The 24,532-nt window shown below is 44.3% G+C and overlaps 1 protein-coding gene across 1 annotated transcript; it reads left to right on the top strand.

Moving 5' to 3' along the window:
- The first annotated feature begins 312 nt into the window (after positions 1-312).
- Positions 313-21,743, top strand: nup93 (nucleoporin 93). The gene is made up of 22 exons (XM_084476914.1): positions 313-436; positions 1,032-1,214; positions 2,077-2,194; positions 10,916-10,978; positions 12,528-12,656; positions 13,456-13,530; positions 14,452-14,544; positions 15,003-15,142; positions 15,227-15,359; positions 15,533-15,690; positions 16,090-16,255; positions 16,751-16,844; positions 18,456-18,647; positions 18,939-19,065; positions 19,234-19,306; positions 19,721-19,765; positions 19,887-20,003; positions 20,092-20,210; positions 20,575-20,692; positions 20,835-20,918; positions 21,205-21,333; positions 21,509-21,743. The coding sequence occupies exons 2-22, from the start codon at positions 1,036-1,038 to the stop codon at positions 21,617-21,619; spliced, it is 2,463 nt and encodes an 820-aa protein (XP_084333040.1). The 5' UTR covers positions 313-436; positions 1,032-1,035; the 3' UTR covers positions 21,620-21,743.
- The last annotated feature ends 2,789 nt before the right edge of the window (positions 21,744-24,532 follow it).

Here is a 24,532-nt window from a genome sequence, read left to right as displayed (position 1 = left end):
ATGGGAAAGACTGGTTTGAACATTGGGCTTGGCCCATATAGCATTAGCTCTGTGCAAATCCTTCCCCAGGTGAAATATATTCGATGACTCCTGCTACATAACTACAAATATAATGCACACTACAAAGCAAATACCTATAAAACCATGTAAAAATCCATTGGAAATGAAAGCCCCTCTGCAGAGCTCTGCCTGAGGCCAGCTCTGTGCTGGCCTTTTAAATAACGGACTGTGTTAATATCCAGCAGGTGGCAGTAGCGCTGCACTGTGGACGTAACAGCGAAGTACATTAGAGACGAAGAAAAAGCCTCGTCCAATAAGCGGCATTCTTAGAAATGCCGGGTTATGTCCGAGCGCCCATACACGATTTACCAAAATAATATCAAGTTTCAATCTTCTGAGGAGAAAGGAAATATATAAAATCCTGGCTAGATAGCAGGTTAGTTGTTTAATTGTCTGCAGCTTATATTGGAGGTATCACATCAACATCCCATCATTATTTCCCGAGCAATTTTCAAACTAGCTAACCATACCCAATGTATCAGTGGTCGTGTTAAGCTAACAACGCATGCTAACGAAGCAAGGCTAGAAATGCTAGTATCATAAATTATTAGCGTCGTTTCCCCAAACCCCCTTGTTTTATAAAGTTATGTTTTGCTCTCTGTCTAAATTGCATGATAGACAATAGTCTGTCGCTTATGTAGCCGATCAGGGTGTCATGAGCTAATGCTATGCAACCTCACTGTCACATGTGCGCTCTTGTCAGTCGAAATCACCATGTAAACATGAAACGTCTCAGCTTCTTAGCGATAAATTAATATTGTTCTATGTATGGTTCAACACAATACCACTTTTTGTCATTAACCTTGTTTTATGTATAATGCAAGCTTTAGTTTATTAAGGCTTCATTATGTATTAAATAAACAAAACGTCTCCTACTGTACTTGGTCGTTAGTGAAATGTAGAACTGTGGTGCAAAGCATTCTCTTTGCCGTTCTGTCACCCTCACCGTTTTGATGTTTCATCTTCTCTAGAGCTATGGACACCGAGGGCTTTGGAGAGCTGCTACAGCAGGCAGAGCAGTTAGCCGCCGAGACAGAAGCGGTGTCGGAGCTTCCTCATGTGGAGAGGAACCTTCAGGAGATCCAGCAGGCTGGGGAGAGGCTCAGGTCCCGCACATTGACCCGCACCTCTCAGGATGCTGCAGATGTCAAAGCGTAAGGATGACACTAATAGCCCAGTAGTATAGGCAGCTTTTCTCTTTCAGTACCATAGTGCTCAGTGTGCAAAATATATTTCCAGGGGAGCAAAATCATGTTTTCTTTGTAAAAATCAAATGAACAAAGAGGATCATGAACCTTGAAAAATTAACTTTTCAACACTTTTTGTGTACTTGCTGGCTAGCAGAACTAGTCCTATTCACAAACCACATTCCTAAATATACACTGTTGACTAACACAGCACACAATAAAGGTTTGCTGTTATGTCAGTTGTAGCCAATAGGTTTTATTATCATTAAAGTTAACCTTGCTGTTTCCATTTCTGCTGTCTCATTCCGTTCTGACTAACAAGTTCCCCCATCCGGTGTGGAGCATAGGCAGCTCTGTGCAACTGCATAGGCAGTCAAAGCAAAACAACAAATCCGCTACTAGCCTAAAATACAGTTAATGTAGTTAAGCCAATAACAATCCAAATAGGACAACTACCACGTGTTTAGTTGTATTTTATATTCTGAAAAACAGTCACAATATGTTTCCAAGCTATTTTTGTCGACCTCATTACTTTTCTCTTGTCTTCCTCTGCATCTGGTTATGCCTGTAGAAATATTAATTCTGCTCTGAATATATACACTGCATACAGCATAGATTAGCAAGTAAAGGTAAAACTTTTGCTTAGCTATTAACTTAACTTAGTTTATTATTCTTGCTCTGAAGTTGACTTTTTCTTCCAAACAACATATTAGATACTTTATTAGTCTAAAGTTTTAAGCCTTGAGTGACCTTGTTTTCCTTTTCCATGTCAATGGAAAGAAATGGACTGTTCCCTGATTTAGTCCTGTGTATCTTTTTACTTCTTCAGGTCCATTTTGCTGGGCTCCAGAGGACTAGACATCTTCCACATCTCTCAGAGGTTGGAGAGTCTGAGTGCTGCCACTAGCTTTGAGCCCTTGGAGCCGGTCAAAGACACTGACATACAGGTGAAATAAGAGAGCTTATCATTATTCATTTGATTTTCTGTGGTGCCAGTAGTACTGCAGGAGTAAAACAAATTCCCTTTTCGAGTGGACAAATGAGGCGATGAATGTTTTTTTTTATAGTGACTGGTATGTATTAGAAGCTTGATGTAGGGCTACGGTAATGTGGTAATGGTCTGCCACAGAAGACCACTGTCCAGAATCTTATTGTGCCCCTGTTGATTCTGTTGAATGCTGTAAAATAAGAATGGCTTTATCAGAATTATTTCATAGCTGCTCACGGTTAGATTTGAGAGTTGTACAGAGAAAGAGCAGAAGAGAGCAATACTAATCCAATCCAAAAAACTAAGCCCTCCCTCTCAGCTCCCGCCCTCCATACATTTCTATGTGCGCAGATTTGATTGACAGGCAAGATAGATTCCTGAACCAATCAGGGATGAGAAGCCCTGATTGATCGGAAATGAGACCGGAGCTGTTTAAAATCGAAATGGTCTCATTACAAAACTCTCACAGAGCATTTCACTCACAAAAAGCTGACGGTTGACTTTGCCATTTCTAATTAATTACTTTCCATTTATAGCTCTTAAGTTGTACCTATTGCTATTAAGCTGAATTGGTATTATTTGGTCATTAATTTAGTTGAAATCAAGCAATAGTTTATTGTTTTGTGTCAATCATGCTCTAGGATGCATTACACATTGGTTGTTTCTATCTGTCTGTTTTAATGATTGTCCTTTGGTGGATTTTCCCATCGGCCTTTGTCAAGCCCTATGAATTGCCCTGTGATTGAAGATTGCTTCATAAGATACTTGGTTTGCTGTTATTTATTTATTTAGTTTATATATTTACACTTTTTCTATCTCTCCATCACCTCTGTCTCTCACATACGTACCTAATTTAATCAATATGTACGGTAAGGAAATGGATTTGCAGCTAATCTTACAGGCTCTGGCACTGTGGTTCTGGGTAACGTAGAGACCTGCTGTTACTGAAGGCATCCGGGCGGTTAACTGGTTTTCAGGTCATTGGCGCTGTCTAGGCTTGCATGGTGGTTTCTCTCTGTTGTTCCTTCCTCTCATTATTATCCCTCACACTCTCACTCTGTGTAATCATTTTTCTCTATCCATCATTTGCTTATCCTGGGTAGCATTTCCATATAATGTCTCTTCAAACAGTCAACATCTCGATGTCTGGATCTTCCTCTCAGTCTGGTGTCCTTTTTTTTACTTCTCTTTTTTTGCATTTCCATCTCTGCCTTTGCATATTTATTCTGATATCGCCTCCATTGTTACCTTTGACTGACTTTCCTTGCTTCCCCTAATTTTGCTCCTCTCTTTACATCCATTGGCCCATTGTTTTTATTATCTTTTCCCTTTTCTTAATTTCTCTCTTGCTCAGTCGGCTGTGTCTTGCTGGCTCTGGTTTCTGTTTTAGGAGCTTTGTGTTGGTATTAGTCAGACTGATGTTTGCCAGGGTGGGTGGGATGAATTGAGTGACTGACTGGAAGAGCACTTAGGCTCTGGCAGCCTGGCGGTGCAACCAATTCTCTCAACCATTAAAGAGAACGCGTCCTCTCGTGTTCTTATGGGTTTATATGAAATCCAGTCATGATAAAACAAAATGAAAGTTGGAATTTGTCTGGAAACCCAATTTTTAAATGTTCCTATTTTGTGGAGTAGGTGTGTGGTTGAATTCAGTCCAGTCTTCTCCGTGTCTCTGTACCATACTCTGCATCTCTGGGGTCCAACCCCATATTTTCCTTTAAAATAAAACCCTGTTAATTAAGGACAGTAGGTGGGGAACGCAGCATATTCAGGAAGACTCATTCAAACGTAAATGGACATATCTACCCTTGAACCAAAATAAACAGTATTAATGGGGAATTGTTTGTAGAGGTGTATAATTAACTGTTCTCCGCTTGTAGCCAGTGGGGAGTACATATCTTTCAAAGTATTTCTTTTTTCTAAAGTATTTAAGGGACATGATTTTTATGTTTCTTTTATCCATATTTATATATACTTTTATATTTGATTATGTTGATATTTTAAAGTCAAAGGGAAACTATATGTTTTTGAAAATGGCTACACAAGTATGAGCCACATCCATTAGGGGAGTGTATGCTTCTCTGTATATCCTATAGGGCTGAACTGGCATGGTTCACATATAACCTAGATAGAACCAGAGAGACTTGGGTCCTGCTTGAGGAAAGCAGGTCGGTTTCTGGAGCGCAGCGGCCAGGGGCAGGGTGTATTTAGGTTACCAGTTTGACTAGAGCATAGGCATTTATGCATTTGTGTCTAATTCACCCCATCAGCTTTTTCATATTTTTCATATTTTTGAAGGAAAATTGCAGCATGGTCTTCTAGTATGGGTACAAAACTGAATCAGCTCTTGCCACTGTTATAGTTTTACCTGTCCTGAGACTTTAACCTCCTTCATGTGTACTGGTCTAGCTCTCCACCAGGCTAGCACCTTGCTAGCTTGGCTAGGCCAATGAAGTGAGCTGTCGCAAGCCTCAGACCCACTTCGCCACCAGTTTGGTGCACTGTTACTTAATCCCATCTTTAATTGTCCCAACTTTTGAGACGGTGAAGTTCACTGGAGAACTTCCCAGGCCTGGTGTCCTTGTTCTACAGCATTTTGTCCTGTGATAAGCATTATTAAGTGGGTCACACACCAGTAGGAGCGCTGAGTAACAGATAGCACAAAACACATTTGCCTACGGTTTCTAGGACCTTTTTATTCGAAGGATTACAGAAGGCTCTTCCAAGTGTTGGAAGTTCAGCTGCTGGTTGGTCAGGAGTAACTTTTTTTAAATTTTATATCGTCCCTTTCTAGGTTAATGTAGAAGCAAATTGAATGGGTTTCTTCTCGTTGGCTAGCACGGTGGTTGTGCCAGAAAATATCCGCTAACAAAAATGTCTTGCCCATTCATTTCCTTGGCTTTAGTTTCTGGGACAATACAGCTGTAGTTTGCGTTGGAAATTAACAGATATTTTCTTTCGTTTTATGTGCATATGATGATGATATTGACATGTTTCTAAACAGCTACAATAACATAATCTGAGAGTTGTGCATAGATATTCATTGCCAAAGACATCTGTGCCTATCCGATTGGGTTTTGCTGACACCAGATTAGTGGTTATGACCTCAAAAGAAAACAATGTGTTGGATTAGTAACTATAGAGGTTGTGTGTTCATGTGGCCGATAAGGGTTGTGTGTGTGTGTACTTTATCTCTATGTCATTAAATTGACTGAATAGAGACCAATGCCAGAGACAAGGCAGTTAGTTCAAGAGGTGGCCAGATGGATAGAGAAAAATGGATAGTGAAAGGCATTAAGTTGGCTGGTATAAAGATGGAAATGTGTCGTTGGCATAAGAAAAGAAAGAAAATGGCGACCCTCCGCAAAGCAAACCTTAACACTAATTTTTTCTGCCAGTGTTCTCTCTCTCGGTTTCATCTCCAGCTTTCTGCTCATTTCACACTGGCCAACTCTCCCTCTCGATCTCTCACATTGCTCTCTTTGTCTCTCTCTCTTTGGCTTTCAGTCCTTTCGTATTCTGCCTTTCCATCTGCCTCTCTTCCTGTCTATTGCATCCTTCCCCTCTCCAGTGATGTTATGCGTTAAGTGGACACAGTTCGATAAGCACAGAGCATCTGCTAAGATAGACTCACTATTGACACTGCTTGGCTGTGTGTGTGTGTGTGTGTGTGTGTGTGTGTGTGTGTGTGTGTGTGTGTGTGTGTGTGTGTGTGTGTGTGTGTGTGTGTGTGTGCGTGTGTGTGTGTGTGTGTGTGTGTGTGTGTGTGTGTGAGTAAAACGTGTGTGCTGGAGCCACATTTGATGATTGTGTCTAGTATGTAGCTCCCTTATGTGTCAAGGGAGAGGTGTGTGTCTGTGTGTGAGAATGAATGCTCACCACTTTCGCACTAGTTTTGCATTCACAAGCTAGTGCATGTGCGATCTGTGATAGGAAGCCTAAACAAATGAATGCATGTGCATTTTCATTCCCCCCCACCCATATCCCCCTCCCTTCATTAACTAAACATGACCCTTAAGAGCATGATTAGCCTCCTTTTAAGACAGGATGTCGGAAGCCATCAACGGGGGAGTGGGTGGTGGTGGAGGCGGGTGGGGGGGGGGGGTCCATTACTGTAATTGCATTGCGCTAAGGGAGGGAGGGAGAGAAGAGAAGGATTTAGGGAGAGGGAGGGAAGAAAGAAAGGAAACGATGCATAGACGGATAAAAAAACAAAAGCAAATGAGTGAGACTGAGAGGGACGGAGGGGTGTCAGAAGTGTTGGGAAGAAACGAGGAAGGAGGGAGGAAGAGATGGAGAGAAAGCAGATGGGTGGGAGGGGGGGAGAGAGGGTGGGTGCCGGCTCATGGTATGATCGGCAAATCTATACAAATCCATAGTATCATTCTCACGGCTCCCCCCGTCTCTGAGTGGAGAGTTGGTACAGCCCTCAGACGATAAAAACCACCTCCACTGAGTCTTGATGTGGCACTGGTACTCCAGACTCGTGCTCAGAGCAAAAGTCAGTGGCCTTCTTTTTTCCTGCTTCTTCGTTTTTTTTTTCCTTGAGAAAAGACTGTGACTGGACGGCCATGCTGGCTCTGTGGAGCATAGGGAACACGCCCCAGAATGGCGGGCCCTCCAGAGTGCCAGAGGAAAAGCGAGTGCAATGCAGATCTCCCGGGCTGTCAAGGGCCTGCATACAGGAGTGCACTTCTTTGACTTTTTTTTTCACTCCCAATTTTTTGCTAAATCCTGGTTTCATTTATTTTCCTCTCTGCCTGTGAGCCATGGCGTTCATCACGCGTGAGTATCACATACAGATATGCATAGATATTGTATGTCGTCTCCTAGTTTATATATTGTTTCTGTCACAAAGCCAAACGGTGAGGATGGAAGTAATTCCTACTTGATGAAGACGATATTAGAGTCTATTGACTGTTGACAGTTGTAATTGATGAGTGATGATCGTGATTATGATATGTGTATGCTTACAGGAAGTGGAGGAGTTAAGGGTGGGGTTCTCTCTCACACACACATACACACACGTACATATAGACACACACAATACACACGCACTACACACACACACACACACACACACACACACACACAATACACATGCTACACACATACAATACACAATATAGAGTGCTGACAGGTTCATTGAGTCATGTCATATGAGGACAGATGACCATCATATATGTATCCTTACCCTATTATTATAAATATTTGGTAAGTATGATTCAATGTTACAATCAACATAGAAGTACGCTGAAGAGAACAGTTATTTTTTCCCCTGTAAAAATGGCAATTTGCCGTACATGACTATTCATGTATGTCTATTTATGAACTCTCTTATATCACAAGTCTGCAAAATAAAAGGCTATATTCTTGATATATCCCATGCCACATGCCATCGTCTTTGATAAGGCACTATTTATTGATTTATTTTATGGTGAGGTTCAATAAATAGCTTTATTTTATGATTAGATATTATGTATCGATTTTGTTTTTATGTTGAGGCATGATATATAGAGTTGCCTCATAAGGCACTCTAAAAAGATAGATTTTATAATACGACTATTGATTTATTTTATGATGAGGCACTATATATATAGATGGATCTTATGATCAATGGCCTTATATACATTTTATATTGATATTATATATTGTATTGGCACGTTATCTATATTTATTTTATAAGGAACCATGCAGATGTATTTTATGATGAGGCCCCATATATAGCTTTATTTTATCACAAGGCACTATATATTTTTTGTTTCCCCGTGCAGACAGTATATATTGCTTTATTTTATAACAAGGCACTATATATTTTTGTGTTCCCTGTGCAGACAATGCGACTCGTAACCAAGAGCGGACAAGTGGGAGCTGCGCAGGGCATACATGATATAAATATGACCGTGTGCGGATATGTCAAGCATTATTGTGTGCCCAGCATGTCTTGTACATGTGCACATGTGAATGAATGTGGAACAACACTATCATCCAAAGTAGCGATAATCATTTGTCACCGCAAAACGTTGCAGAATGATATTTAGAGACATGGTGGGATTGGGTCTCTTCTTTCAACTGTAGGGAGTGTGTCGTCTGTTTTTCAAGGATTTTGGACATCAAGGAATATTTGGATGCTACACACCTATTCTTTCTCCCCCATCACTGCTGACATGAATTGTCTTCATTTTCATGTTTTGCTTTTATGGCCTTTTATTTTCCTCAGGTTTCTTTTTTGGTGGATTCACTGCTGCCTTGTTTGCTTAATCCTCAGAAGCTTCTGGGCTGCTTGCCCAGCAGGTTTTGGCAGAAGCCAGGATTTCTTTTTAGTAAAGTACACAATACTGGAGTAAGGGTTTGAAGCCTTGTGTGACCGGACAAATGTTTAAACTGATTTTGTATTGTAACTTAGTGCTTTTGAATTATTGTCCTGAATTCCTCCCTTTTACAACAACTGTTGACCATTATTAACACTAACGGAAGGAAAAAAAAGAGCCCAGCCATAACTGAACCCAAATCTCCAAACGTATGTTGTAAAGCAAGGCTAGTGTTTTCCAATCCAGTGTAGCTTAGAGTAGCATCTGTGCCTTTTCTTAAACCCATATCACGTTAATCCACTTGGCTTTACACTCTTATTTATATACCCTGTTCTGATGCAGCTCTCCAGTCAAAATGGACGCCCCGTCCCCTTTGGTTAGGGCGGTTAAATATAGAGCTTTGTCAGCCTCGGGGAGGAAAGGAAGAGTGACCGTCAGGAGGGAAGTGTGTTTTCAGTGTAATTAATATGGCACAATGAAAAAAATATGATGCTCTCTCTCCACCTTTGGTTGTGCTTGACTCGGGAAATATATGTAATTGCCCAGTTGTTAGTTGAACAGTAACACAGCCTTAACCAGTAGATAGGAAAGGAAATGGCGATGCCCGGAAAACAGACAAGCTCAGGTCTCGGTTACCGCACGGCTGTTTTAAACGTGACAAAGCGATACCTGGGAGAAGGAGAAATGAAATTTCTCCCATTCAATTATTTAAGCCAGACTTAAATTGATCTGTCAATCAATAACACATTATGAGTGTGATATTCTAAAGCTGACTGTTAACAAACCATCGTGGCTATTAAATAGATGCGCCAATGGTTCAGTTAACATGGTGCTTTTGTAGGAAATAAACCAGATTTCCTCAGCATTTCTTGGTACTTGATCACCCTCTGTCCTGCTTTCTCGGCGGCTGGGCTTTCAGGGTGAACCAGGCCTGAGGCCTCTGACCACTGCACACCATGCAGGGAACAGTGAGCAGGTGTCACTGAGTGACAGCTAATGGACAGATGGTGGGCGGGGGGGGGGGGGGGCATGACCCAGGCAGTAAGGTCTCACACTGTAGATGCAATCTATACGACCAGGATGGAACAATGGGGACGCAAGGAAGGGGATGGGCAGCTCCAGAAATGGATCACCTGCGGGAGAATGAGATCATATTGGCTTGACCTAAGCCACTGTTTCTCTACGTGACATCTGTGCAGAACGCAGCAGAGGAACAGACAAAACATTTTTAATAGCCAATCTTTTATCTGAGATGGGTAGTGGTGTCTAGCCTGTTGTGTGTACCAAGCCTTCTCTGGTTTAATATGTACTTCCTGCGGTCCTATTTTGTGTTTGTAAACACATCTAAGGATCCAACGTGTTTCCTTCATCTTTCAACTTAAGGAAGGTCTGACTCTTACCTTTTTTGATGTTCAGAAACCAGAAACCTATCTGTCTATTTCATGCTCAAATCCTGCAAATGTCATTTCAATCATTTGAAGCAAGACTTGATAACAGTTGTTTTGACCTCCATATTCAATATATCCCTAACTACATTTTATATGTGTCCTTTTATGACTCACAACCATGTTGGTAGTATCCATATTATTGTAGTCTTGAGAAATTAATGGTAAGGTTATTTTGGGTATCTTGCAAAATCAAAAAACATAATCCTTATGGGATTATCCAGAAATGCCTGAGCATGACAGCATGCAGCCATGCAGGACAGAGACAACATGAAAAACACATAGCCACCATTTTGCTGTTTTCTCAAGATGGCCGCCCTAGTACCCCCCCCCCCCCCCCTCCCCAATCCCTTCCCTCTGAGTGAGCAGTGCAGTTAAACACCTCGTCGGGAGAAAAGAAAATCATATCTCCCACTTATGCACTCGAAAGCACTGATGGTGTGTAGGATAAGTAGCTAATGCTTTCACTGTAGTATGTGGGACATAATTACATGACTTACCGAGGAAAAGACACGCAGGAGAGGCCATCTTAAGACGGCACCCATCTGAATGCTTCTTTCTTTCTTCTTACCACCCCCTCTATATATAGACACACACACACACACACACACACACACACACACACACACACACACACACACACACACACACACACACACTTAAGGTATGGCGACACAAGCCGTACGCCTGCAGATGTGTGTGAATGAGGGGTATTAATGGGAAGGCTCTTGTTAATCCTGACCATAGTTTGAGGGGGTGAAGGCCCTGCATCATAGTAGCAGAGGAGAGAGCAGCACAGCAGCCCGTCTAAAATGTCCTGGTCGTTGTTTACAGTCAGTTGTTAACGTCTGTGTTATTGTCTCCCTATCCCTCTCTCTCTCTCCTTCATCTCTCCCTCTGCTCATCCCGTTTGTCTCTCATCAGGGCTTCCTGAAAAACGAGAGGGACAACGCCCTCCTCTCAGCCATCGAGGAGTCCCGGCGCAGGGTCAGTGTCTGCTACACCCGTCATGTCCTACATCCTGCTCCATCACACCATCACCACGCACCCTCAAGTCCTTAAGTACAATGACCAGCAGAACACCCGTAGTACAGTGAAGTGGTTTATTGACGGTATGCTATTAAATATACACGCTTGTTCGACTAAACAAGCGATTAACGCCAGCAAATTCCTGACAAACACCAAGTTACGAGTCAGCTGCAATGTAGAGCCCTTCTGATAAACAGTCAGGTTTTTTGCTAAACCGTGTCTCTTGTTACCCGATGCGCACAATTTTATTGTGCGCATTTGTGTCTACAACACACTCGCCTTGGGGTGGATCGTCGTGAAATGGTTTCTCCCCTGATGTGAAGCGCTCTGAGGAGCAGCGTTTAATTAGCCTGCATTTTCATTCTCTTTCTCTCTTTCCATCTCTCTGGCTTGGTCGCTCTCTAGGACAGAAAATAGCTTGTACCCTGTTAGGTGTGTGTGTGTGTTGGGGGCGATATGTTAGTAGTATATAGATGCTGGAGTGCAAAATGATTTGTATAAACACGTTTCACATTCAATTGTTTCTTTAAGTGATGAGCACTGAGGCCTGAGGCCAAGTAAAGAGACTGTTTACGGCAAATGACGGGAATATTGTAAAATATGAATGATGAATTGACCTCAAATGATAAATATTTACATATTTATTTTCTAAATTAATCCTAAGACTCTAACATAACACTAACATACTTGGTAAATGACAATACCAACTAATCCTCAAATAAGTTTAGAAATAAATGAGGTTCTTCTAGTTAAACGCAAACCAGGTTAGAACATGTTCATGGCTATTATAAATCAAACATTACAACATGTTTGATATATTCTTATCAGAAATAGATTTTAGGTCAATCATCCTCTTCTAATGCCTCCAAACTACGGGTATAAGTCAAAATTGGACTGAACAAGTACTGGCTCTCATCTGTATTTGGTAAAGACTTTGCTTCCTCGTTCTGCTCTAGTCTTCAGTTTCCTCCTGACCTCAAGATTGGCACTGCTTAATTAGCTGATGTTCCCATTATCTCCCAACTCTCTGAGGAGAGACAAAATAGACTTGGCTTGGCCCATGGGTGGGCAGGCGTACCCTGGGGACTCACTAAACACCTGGTTAGCGTTGGCATGTGGGTATCATGTGGCCGTGCGATTTATTCATACATGAGCACGCCTTAGGTCGGCTGAGAGGATCTTAAAATAGCCTGCGCTTAATCAGGACCCACCTGAAGATATGAACTCACACCTGCCGGGGTTATGGTGTCAGGCTGCTGCAGACACACTGCGTCTCCCTCGCGCCACTCTTTAGCATCACTCTCGCATCACTCTCCCGTATCAATATCTGTCCCGGTCGCCACGGCTCTGAAACCAAATGAGGCCTCGACTCCTCAGCAACATATATTATCTTCCTGCTGAATATCCCTTCTCGTACTAGTTTTCTCTCTCTCTCTCTGTCTCCCTCCCCATTCATTCTACTATTCTTTCTCATCCTCCCCTCCATGCATGTCCCCCGGCCGCTCAGACCTTCCTGCTGGCGGAGGAGTACCACCGTGAGTCCATGCTGGTCCAGTGGGAGCAGGTGAAGCAGCAGGTGCTGCGCACGCTGCTGGGGGCCGGAGAGGACGCCTTGGACTTCAGTCAAGATGTGGAGGTACGGCTGGCCAAATGCACTCACCCATTCACATTAAAAAAATAGTACTCTTTTATTAGACTCCTCGTTTAGATTTCTATGTCTTTTTTAGTAATATTATGTTTTATGTCAATGGGACCTTTCATACATAAGAACGCCGCTCAAAGTTTTTAATTGTGGTTAATGTGCCTGCTGCCAGGTGCTTGGTTTGAAACCCTAAAGGGAAAAAATCTGTCCCTTCAGAGCAACGAGAACACCTTCTTAATGCCCAGGAATATCATTTAATAAATATAGGTGCTTGTGGTGGCCAAACAATGCTATAATTGGGGGTTTAATATTCTTGAACTATTCCACTATTTTTTCATGCATGGATTTTAATACCAAGACATTGGGATAAAATAATGTTTCAGGTTGAAGACATTGGAGATTAAAAATCAGTTTTACAAGAGCAACCCAACTGGTCCAATTCATTATTAATACAATGTATTCATTTCTCATTATAATTCTTAATCTGATGTGCAGATGGCCATGTATCTGAAATGAAATGTGGTTCTATGATAAATTATTCAGCCCCTTTCAAATTTTCACTCTGGTGTCTATTGCCAAATGCCCAAAACAGACTTGTTTTGTTTTAGAGCTTTAATACTCCTAATCTATGTGTCCTTACCGAACCCCAATCTTTTTTTTTTTGGTATTGGTAGTTGTTAGTGAGTTGGCGATTGTATTATAATTTTAATTTTCACATATAATGGAGGATCAAATCCCCTTGTGTATATGCCTATCCCTGGACCGTGACATGGTGTGTTTGTGTGTCCTGCAGCCCAGTTTTGTGAGTGAGGTAGGAGTCCCAGGAAGGAGTGCCTTGGACAGTGTGGAGGTGGCCTATGGACGACAGGTGCGTTCTTGTTACACTTCACGCTTCAATTATTATGAATTTATTTTGGCCTCCAGACTGTGGTTGAATACAAATAAACTCCACCACCCTACTGTCAGTCGGTTTTCTTTTAACAATCTTCCGAAAAACATTGATGGGTTCATTAAATAGTTTATGCTAAAAAACACTAATATCATCACATTACTATCCAAAATAGAATTTTATCAATGTGGCATGATTTATATGAGGTCAGAGTATATATATGTAGTTATTTTTCTGGATATCATCCTATATTTTTTAGATGCAAAAGGAATAGTCTGTTATGAGGCAAATGTGTACATGTAACCCTTCTTCTATGAAGCCGTGTAAATCACATGTTACACCAAATTAAAAAATAGGTCACAGCCTGAGAGACAGCAACGTGTCAAATATATTGATTGATTGGAGTGAGAGCTGGGCACTCTGGGTAATTCCCCCAGCATTGTGCAAAGATTAGCCAAATCTCTATATCCCCCATCTCCTCCACTGTGTAGCTCTACCCTCTCTCCCTCTCTATATGTTTAATCTTTGTTATCCTATTGTAGACTCGTTGTCGTGCCCCCAGTGTCTCTCTGGCTGTTCTTTCTCCCCCGATCTGTCCATCCTTAAACCGCCTCCACCCGTAGCCGCCCCTCTGACCATGTGCCGCCACATCGCCTGTGGGGTGGTGCTCCTGGTGTTTGTTGTCTTCTTCCATGACCTCCTCAATGTCTTCGTCCTCTTCGTCTTGTTCTTCATCATCAAGCGTTTTGCCCGGCAGCCCTAGCCGTGAAAGCAGCTGCCGTTCCTCCCTCCTCCCTCCTCCCCTCGCCCGGAGCCTCGCGTGGGCACAATATGGCCTCGTTTGGTTTAAATTGGTCGCCTCCTCCTCCTCCTCCTCCTCCCCCACCTCTCTCTGTTCAGATCTACATCTTCAACGAGAAGATCGTCAACGGCCACATCCAGCCCAACCTGGGGGACCTCTGTGCTTCTGTGGTGGAGAGCATCGACGACAAGGTGAGAGGAGCCACTGACACGCCGCAGACGGGATGAACAGATGGATAGATAACCCTTTAGGTTTTCCCCAAGGGACATTCAGGTGCTCCAGAAACCACAGGGGACAGAACAGTGGCTATAAAGACTATAAAGGCTATAAAGTCAGATCAAGTCAGGGGAACTGAAGTCCAACTTAACCCACCCCTGCTATTCTTTGCAAAAAAGGAATAGCAGGGCTTTGCCGACCACAGTGGGAAAGGGGAGATTGGGCACAAAGGCTCACAAAGTGGTGGCGGTCACTGTGATGTGACAACGCAATATACAAGCCCTACATTTAGCATATTAATCATTTTCGACCAATTTGGTTGCAGTGTTGCAGCAAAAAAAGGGTGGATGGGCGTCTCGTATAATTGCTTCAGAGTTCAGTCAGGTTTGTAACTGTCTCACTGTGCTGTCACTCCCTCCCCCCCCCACCCCAGAACGTGTCAGACATGTGGCTGATGGTGAAGCAGATGACTGACGTGCTGCTGGTCCCGGCTAAAGACACCCTGAAGAGTCGCACGGCCGTCGACATGCAGATGGCCTTTGTGCGCCAGGCTCTCAGCTTCCTGGAGAACTGGTGTGTGTGTGTGTACACTGCCCTCAATGGTCCTTTTTTGTGTTTTTTATGCTCAACTGGTGCGTGTCTCCTTCTCCCCTGCAGCTACAAGAACTACACCATGGTGACTGTGTTTGGGAACCTCCACCAGGCCCAGCTGGGCGGGGTGCCTGGAACGTACCAACTGGTCCGCAGCTTCCTCAACATCAAACTGCCCGGCCCACTGCCTGGCATGCAGGTGACCTACACACACCACACATCAAACACCACACACACACACACACACACACACACACACACACACACACACACACACACACACACACACAACACACAACACACACCATCCACATTAATGAACAGGATGACTGTGAGACGGGCTCCCTAACGGAGGGTGGTGTGTGGGTGCAGGACGGGGAGGTGGAGGGTCACCCGGTGTGGGCCGTCATCTACTACTGCCTGCGCTGCGGGGACCTGAACGCGGCCATGCAGGTGGTGAACAGAGCCCAGCACCAGCTGGGGGACTTCAAGGCCTGGTTCCAGGAGTACATGAACAGCCCCGACAGACGGTGAGCCACGGCCTGCTACCGACGGCAGAGCTACAACATTTGGTTGCCATGGCCCAGAAATCAGTCGGGTGTCGGGAGATGATGGGTGCTTTTGACATTGATTCCCTCCCGTCTCTCTTACACATCTTTCTACCCCTCTTTCCCTTCCCATCCTTTTGTGTCCCTCCTCTCCTTATCCGTCCCCTCCTGCTGCTCTCACCTTGTCTCTCTGTGACATCTGTTCCTCCTTCCTTTTTTCTCTCATCTCCCTCCCCTCCTACCTCTCCATCCCCCTCTCTTATCGCCCCCTCCTTCATTTCCCTTCTCTCTTTCCTTCCCCGTCTCTCTTTACGCTCTGATATCTTTCCCTTTCTCTCCATCTCTTGTTTCCCCCCCATCTCTTTCTCTCTCTCTCCCCAGGCTATCCCCGGCGTCAGAGAACAAGCTGCGTCTTCACTACCGCCGGGTCCTGCGGAACAGCGCCGACCCCTACAAGAGGGCCGTCTACTGCCTGATCGGAAAGTGCGACGTCAGCGACAACCACGGGGAAGTGGCGGACAAGACGGAGGACTACCTCTGGCTCAAGGTGCTGATTTAGTTTACTATAAGGTTGGCCACGTGCTGGTCTTCCACACGACGACTTCATTACCCGTACGGTGATGAGCTTAACAAGAGCAGACAGAATCGATTATAACACAACCCAAAATCGACAACACAAGCTGAGGGGCCGTAATCCCCAGCCAGGCATATTCACAGTGTTTCATGTGAGTGAAGAGAGAAGTGATTTCCAGCGTCGCTAATGCATTTGTTGTTGATGGGTCATTTACTTTTGGTGTTAAATAGATATAGTTTAAGGCGGTCCACAATGTGGAGCGTATTAGCTGAGATGTTGTTGCTTCATGTCGACTACCAGGTCGTGATACTAAAGCTGCTGATGAACCCGTACCACTAGGATCGCTCAAATGCGAAGAACACGTTCTCCATTTCAAATGCATTCACCAAAAGGGGCCGTTCCACTGCTAGGGAGGGGATTCTACTCACTCTCCCCATGAACACCGTGTCCCTGTGCTGTGTCCCACAGCTGAACCAGGTGTGTTTCGACGACGACGGAAGCAACTCTCCTCAGGACCGGCTGACCCTGCCCCAGCTGCAGAAACAACTGCTGGAGGACTATGGTAGGGGGAGAACACCCTGCAGCCATCCGCACCCATTCTCCCTACTGTCTCGCTCCCACCCAGCCCTGCTCCCTCCACCTAACCACGCTCTCATTGTTATTCAGCGCTGGAGCTTAGAAGTACAATTCTGGGAACATTGAGGGATTTTCTCCACGCAGCGTGAGGCCTGAAAGCCATAAGGTCCATAGCTGGACTCAAGATGGCCGCGCTAGTACCCCTAGGGATGTTAACATTATCACGACTGGCAGAGAATCCAGTCAAAGACAACTTGGCTTGAATGAAAACGGACGTGTGCTTGTGCCTCCGTGTTTCTCTCTGCGGATGTGTTGTGACCCTACACACAGAGTGAGCACAGAGTGCTCGGAGAGCTTTCTCCCCGACAGCGCGTAGGAGCACTTGTCTCCTCTCCCCGGTGCTCCCCGGCCCGCACATCTGCCGCTGCGGCTGCTCCGCATAGATAAGCCCACACACGGCACTCTCGCTCTCTCTTTCGCTCTCGCTCGCACTCTCTCTCCCCCTCTCTCGCTCTCTCGCCCTCCCTCGCTCTCTCTCAGTAGCACTGCTGCTCTCAGCAGGAGGTAAAGCTTGCTTCTCTTTTCTTCTATCTCTTCTCTCCCTGCTCTCTTATACCTCAGTGGCCATGTCTCCCGTCCTCTGCTGTGAAGAGGACGGGGATGAGAGAGAGAGAGAGAGAGAGAGAGAGAGGGGGATTTAATCCCTGCTGTGAACGGAATAAAGGCCGGAGGGTTTTTTTGCCACCTTCTGTTTCGCTCCGTTGTCACCATAATTGTGTCACTTTTTCCTTGCGCACCCGCATCGTGGCTCGCCCCTCCTCCCCTCTCCTTTATCCTCCCATCTCTTCTATCGTTCTGTATTTACAAGGACAATTTCCTTTGCATATTCTAGTCATCCTGCGTTATCGCTAAGGGTTTTTCCTTCGTCCTCTACATCTTGCCCTCTCATTTGTTCTCTCTCTCTCTCTATCTAGTGCTCTTTCTCATGCTCGCTCTCTTCCTCTTGGAAACTAAAGAGCTGGAACATGGAGATAAGGCTTTAAAAGGGAGGACACGCTTCGCCCTTTTTAATGTTCTTGCATGCAAGAGAACTTTTTCAGCCAGCGAGGGGGATTAAGAGTTTTTTTTAATTAAAAAGCCAATTTGATGACTCAGTACCTGCGATGTTGCAAAAAATAAAAAGCCATTGCTCTCTACCGGTAGTTGGCTCAATGTAGAAGTCATTCATTCATATGTTGTTCACAAATACACAACCTTACCCTGACCTAATTATACTTTGGGGGGTGAAATGTATTGCCATTTTTTATTTATATATATATATATATATATATATATTATGGGTTATATGTCCTATAATGTCCTTTTGGATTAGACGGCTGAGTGCAGTATTGGTCGAGGTTTGGCTTACGTCGTAGTTTGTACATTCTCTCAGACCGATCTTCCAGAACGATCTTGTGGAGAAGTATGCCACAATGTATAAAAACATGTGAAGGGCGGCCGCCTGCTCCGATGAAACGGGCGGCGCCTCCTAATAGAAAGCCTCTTCCCGGGAGGCCCTGCCACTCATATCCGCTCCGGTCTCCGTTTCCTCCACCAGGGGAGTCCCACTTCTCGGCCAGCCAGCAGCCCTTCCTGTACTTCCAGGTGCTGTTCCTGACGGCCCAGTTCGAGGCGGCCGTGGCCTTCCTGTTCCGCGTGGAGCGCCTGCGCAGCCACAGCGTGCACGTGGCGCTGGTCCTCTACGAGCTGCGGCTGCTGCTCAAGTCTTCGGGCCAGAGCGCCCAACTCTGTGAGTGGTCCCCTCACCCTCACCCTATACATATATATATATATTTGTTTTAGAAATATTTACAACAGCTATCATGGACCACAATGGTCTGTTGGTTGGTTTAGGGCAATAGATTCCCAGCCTTACGGTTCTGGTGTCGAGCCCCAATGTCTGCAGTCCACCTGCAGCCCTAACCCTCACCTGCTCGTTGATGCCGTTTGTGAAGAGGAATTCACCATAAGTCGATTTGTATTAAAGCGTCAATGACCTAACCAGTAAACCACAGTAATTATCCCTTCTTTCTCTCTGTAGTGAGCCAGGAGCCCGGGGACCCTCCCATGGTGCGCCGGATCAACTTCATCCGCCTGCTCATGCTCTACACCCGCAAGTTTGAGTCCACGGACCCACGGGAGGCCCTGCAGTATTTCTACTTCCTCCGGTAAGTAGTCCAGCTTGCGTGCAGAACCCTTTGATTACCAAGTGCTTATGCTACATTTCAGGATATCCCTGGACTCTGACCTGTCCCATCAACTCCTATGCCAGTGTGTATGTGTTCACGACGATGATTTCCATGCATTGATGGTTCCTTGTGTCTGCCTCCCTACAGCAATGAGAAGGACAGCCAGGGAGAGAACATGTTCATGCGCTGCGTCAGTGAGCTGGTGATCGAGAGCCGTGAGGTAAAGCCACCCGCTACATACTCTACTCTAATCTGCTCATGGCAGCATGGTAGTAGTAAAGAGATTCACTGAGTTCACCTTTTGCAACTGTACTTTATAGAGTAAATGGCCATATTAAGGCCACACTCTTGTGGGTGATTTGAGAACAAATTAAATGGTTGATAGTCAAAGTCACTGCACGGATAGTTATTAGCAGCACACGTTTGGCATTGATAAGACGAGTAAAGTGTCCATAAACACTCGGGAGGGACCATAAACACTCTGGAAACAACTGGAAGTCAACATCATTTTAAACATGAATAAATCTTGTCAAGATATTATTCACAGAGGTATTTCTATAAATATACTGTGTGTCCATCCTAAGCGATCCGGTGTGTGTCTCTGACTGTTGACTCTGTCCCTCTCTCCTCATAGTTTGACATGCTGCTGGGAAGACTGGAGAAGGATGGCAGCAGAAAGGTAGGAGAACTGCATCTCATTTCACGCTCCCTGTCTCCAACTCCTTGGAAACGTTTCGCATGGGTTGTTCTATTTCGCATTGACCTCTTCCTCCTCCTCCTCCTCCCCCTTTCCTCTTCAGCCCGGTGTGATAGACAAGTTTGCCGGAGACACCAAAGCCATCATCAGTAAGGTGGCGTTGGAGGCAGAGAACAAGGGCCTGTTTGAGGAGGCAGTCAAACTCTACGAGTTGGCCAAGGTAGGAGACCCTGCAGTCTTTACTCCTCCAGAGATCCAATTGTACCTATAGTACTCCTGTGATGATGACGACGTGTCTCTCCTTGTAGAACCCAGATAAGGTGCTGGGGCTGATGAACCGGTTGCTCAGTCCAGTGATTGCTCAGGTCAGCGCTCCCCAGTCCAACAAGGAGAGGCTAAAGAACACAGCCCTGGCCATCGCGGAGAGGTGAACACGCACTCCCACTCCCACTTGATAAAGTACAAACATACTGGAGACGATGGCCAAGACAAGAACACATTAACGAACAGTATAGTGTTTAGTCCACTAATGTTTGTGCAGGTAATTGTCTTTGTTATGGTGAAATGACATGAACTCACTCCTTATTACCGCTTCAATCGCTCATGATCACAGTCATTTAACCAATCTTATTTTGGACCTTGTTTCCCGTTCACAGGCTACTATTGCTGGTTCTCAGAGTACTTTAGTAGCGGTTGCAAGAAATAAAATGACAACAGTACCTCTGTGTTAGTCAGCCCGCAGGTGAACAGATCACCAGGCTCACAGGTGCGTCTGCACGTCTCTGTTCCAGGTACCGCTCTCAGGGCATGGCCGGGGAGAAGTCTGTGCACAGCACCTTCTACCTGCTGCTGGACCTCATGACCTTCTTCGATGAGTACCACGCCGGGCACATCGACCGGGCCTACGACGTGAGTAGCACCGCGTCCATACCACGAGTGTGAAGAAGCTCACCGTGCATCTTCTTCTAAAAATCTGTGTGCGTGTGCGTGTGTGTGAAACTTCCCTTCACCACTCACTTTTCACTCTTCCTTCATAATTGTTTTTCGCTAGGTGATGGAGCATCTGAAGCTCCTCCCCCTCAGTCAGGACAGCGTGGAGGAGAGAGTCGCCGCCTTTAGGAACTTCAGTGACGAGGTGAGACCGATCAGGACTCTGCCTAGGGCTACTAGTGATGGTTAATTTCTTCTAATGTTGCTAGTGATGGTTAAATGATCATAGTGCAGCTAGTGATGGGTTAAATTATCCTACTGCAGCTAGTGATGGGTTAAATTATCATAGTGCAGCTAGCGATGGGTTAAATGATCCTAGTGTTACTGGTCATTGTTAAATGATTATAGTGCTGCTTTTGTTGTAATACATCCAATACAACTGCACATTGCACCATCCTGAAACAGCCCCGCCCTGCTCTGTGCATCTCCAGGTCCGTCACAACCTGTCCGAGGTGCTGCTGGCCACCATGAACATCCTGTTCACGCAGTACAAGCGCCTGAAGGGGGCGTCAGCGGGCACTCCAGGGCGGCCCCAGAGGAGCATGGAGGACAGGGACATGGTGAGAAGGGGGAGGGTCCCAAATCTTATCTCAAAAACAATTCTTAAAGCATTTGTATGTTTGAATATGTATGTATATTGTTTGCACTCAACATTTGTGTTAAATGCATAAATTGTGTAAGAATGTGGAGTTTATGCAACTTATTATTTTTTTATTATTTCTTCTGTGGTTACAGCAAATGCGCAGCCAAGCCAGAGCCCTGATCACCTTCGCTGGGATGATCCCATACAGAATGGCTGGAGACACCAATGCCAGATTGGTGCAGATGGAAGTGTTGATGAACTGAGACTATATACACACAGACACAAAGACACACACACACACACACACACACTGAATTGCATTATCTTGTTTTGTTGTTCCATATTTTTGTTTTTCATGATTTTGAAATAAAAAAAGACAAATTTTCAGTTGCCTGTGTTTCATAATTATTTATTTAATATACTTTTCATCTTTATACATTTTTCTCTTTTCTGTCACCACCAATCTTCTTCATTATACTCCATGCATTTTGTTATTGTCTTTCATTTGAATCACTCATTTTCCGCAGACCCCATGTTTCCGGAATGTCTGCCTAGTGAGGAGTTTACCTTCTTGTAGGCTAATGTTCTGGAAAGTATGCAAGGTTTACAAAACAGACATTCATTAATGATTTTGTGAACGCATATCTGAAATGTGCGACAACACAATGTCATACTCGAACCTGGCTCGATAACAAATGCGATATCAAATGCCTGCAACATATACTGTCGCCCCGATTTAGTTGACTTCTACTAAAACCAAGGCTGCATGTATTTGCATTTTTCTTTTGTCGAGTCATGTCCACGTGAGGCTGAAAAGTGACTTCTTTTTTTTTTACCAAGATCCAACTGCTGGGTATACTTTAAGGAATCAGATTGTTTACTTTTGTTATTTTATATACATACTTTATCTATTGCTGTCCAATACAATTGCTTCTTGAAGGTTGCCTGAGAGTCTACAGCATGGCGATAAGAAACTTGATTGTGCACCTAGTCAGGCATGTTAAATCTGGATTTAGTCTGCTTAACGACGGTGTCCCTTGACGTTCATCAGGAGACAGCCGCCTGGGTAGGGACGCTCGGCTAACTCCGTGACATTACGTGGGTGAGTAGTTGATGCCTTCACTTCAGTGCAAGTAATCAAGGAGTTGACCTTGACGGTGGCGGCTACAAGAAGCCACTGAGGCAAAATGAAGACAGGTGAATAATGTGCACGCTTCAGTGGGTTAACATGCTCTGCATGTTTAACCATCTGGATGTTTGACATGCCTTTGCTGGTATAGTGCCTGCTATAGTATAGTATTCATGTGATTTTACTGATGCAGGATGTGAATGTCCCTGATTGAATTACAGTTGCCATGTCTGTCTTTGATAGGTTGAGTGGAATGTGATGGTCCTTCATCCTAACAAAGTCACCTCTTAGGCAATCCATGCAAAGATCGGGAAGGAACAGTATAACTTGGTGTCACTGGTGTAGAAAGGAGAATCATTGTTTTTGTTGCTATGTACACAAGGACAAGAGGAAACAGCCAAGCTATCACATCACCGGCTATCATCAGCCCATTACTTATCATTGACCATCTAGTGGGATTTTTCTAAGATTTGTAATTATGAATCCAGACGCAGCTTACAATATAATTTTTATCCGAGGAGTACATCATCCGCGGCACTTGGTTCCTAAAGAAGCTTTATCACCGAGCGATGCGTGGGAACCTGAAGCGCCCATCTGCCCAAGTCCTTCCTTCTGACTTGCGGGCCCAGCGGAAGAAGAAGAGCTGTGTGTTGGGTGTGTGCGCTGCAGCTGGTGTTGTGAATCAGGCCGACGACCGACACATTGATTACCGGCTACTTCACAACACCAGGGTAGTACCACACCACTGTCTACAAGACCCACCCCCTATCTTCAGCTCAGGACCAATGTTGATTGGCCGCCCCAACGCCAGTGTATGAAACGGACCAAAAGATGAACCCAGAGTCAAATCTCTCTGTGAATGACCTTTCAGAAAGGTCATTGCCGACACAGGTTTCATAGCAGGATGTACAGCCAATGGGAAAGGGCTCCATCGGTGGCTGACGAGCCCAGTTAACTGGTGTGAGAGAAAGCTCTTGGGTGTGTCATTCAAATGAGTTGTGCCATGATAGCAAGGTATGTCAAGTGTTGAATGCAATTATATATTTATTATTTTTACCTCTAATAAAGCATTTTATTCAATGTTAATCATTCGTATTGTTCCGGTCTTCTCATTAGATGCAGGACATTTCCTCTTCCTCTCCATGTTCTCGTAATTTTTGACTTGCTGTCTCTATGTGAAAATCAATCAATGGTCTCAAGACGCAAGCACTTCAGACAGACAAACAGCACTGATGAAGCAGCCACAACAAAACGACAATTACACTGAAGACAGAAGTGGGTATTACCATATAACCTAAAAATAGTAATAATTGAACAGCAATGTCACATCACGTGCAATACATTGCATTCACCTAGCTATGCTTATTTTTCAGAATGTCAAACTTTAATTTAGTTTTAAAACACAAATATATACCTATATCTATACTTCCTTCATATCATTGTCATTCAGAATAAGATTGAAAGTGAGAATTTACTACACAATGACTCTCTCTGGGATCATCTATAGCAGTTGTAGTAGTACCTGACCATCTTTTTAAAGGCTAGCCTATGTATAGTCATAGACTCATAGTAGCAATAGGGAGCCTTCTTGAAGTTAGTGCATTCTCTTGGTATGACCTTAATAGTCTTGCCAAGCTCAACACAACACAAGTAGATCTCAAGGTCCTTCCTACCAAACTTCCATTTCTGTGTTTCATCGTAGAATTGATGGGCATACAGTATATCAGATTGTTGTGCCCTTATTATAATCATGATGCCATTCTATTTATTTATAGCCTCATATTGTGGTTTTAAGCTATTATGGATCCACAGTATTTGTATATGTATTTATGTTGGAAATCGTTACATCAAAACTAGGAGGTCGGTCTCACATTCCCACTGCAAGGTGGCCAATTTTAATTATTTCCAATGCTCAAAAGTACCTTCAGCGTGGTAGATGAGGGCCTGCCATTCAATATGGAAATGGTCTGTCAAGTCCCTAATCATTTTAGGCTGTTACTGCTTTCCTGAAGGACATACCTAACCCTAACCATAACCCTAACCCTGT

The sequence above is a fragment of the Micromesistius poutassou genome (genome assembly GCF_964030765.1).
Source record: "Micromesistius poutassou genome assembly, chromosome: 13".
Lineage (NCBI taxonomy): Eukaryota > Metazoa > Chordata > Actinopteri > Gadiformes > Gadidae > Micromesistius > Micromesistius poutassou.
This window is presented reverse-complemented; position numbering and strand designations above follow the sequence as displayed.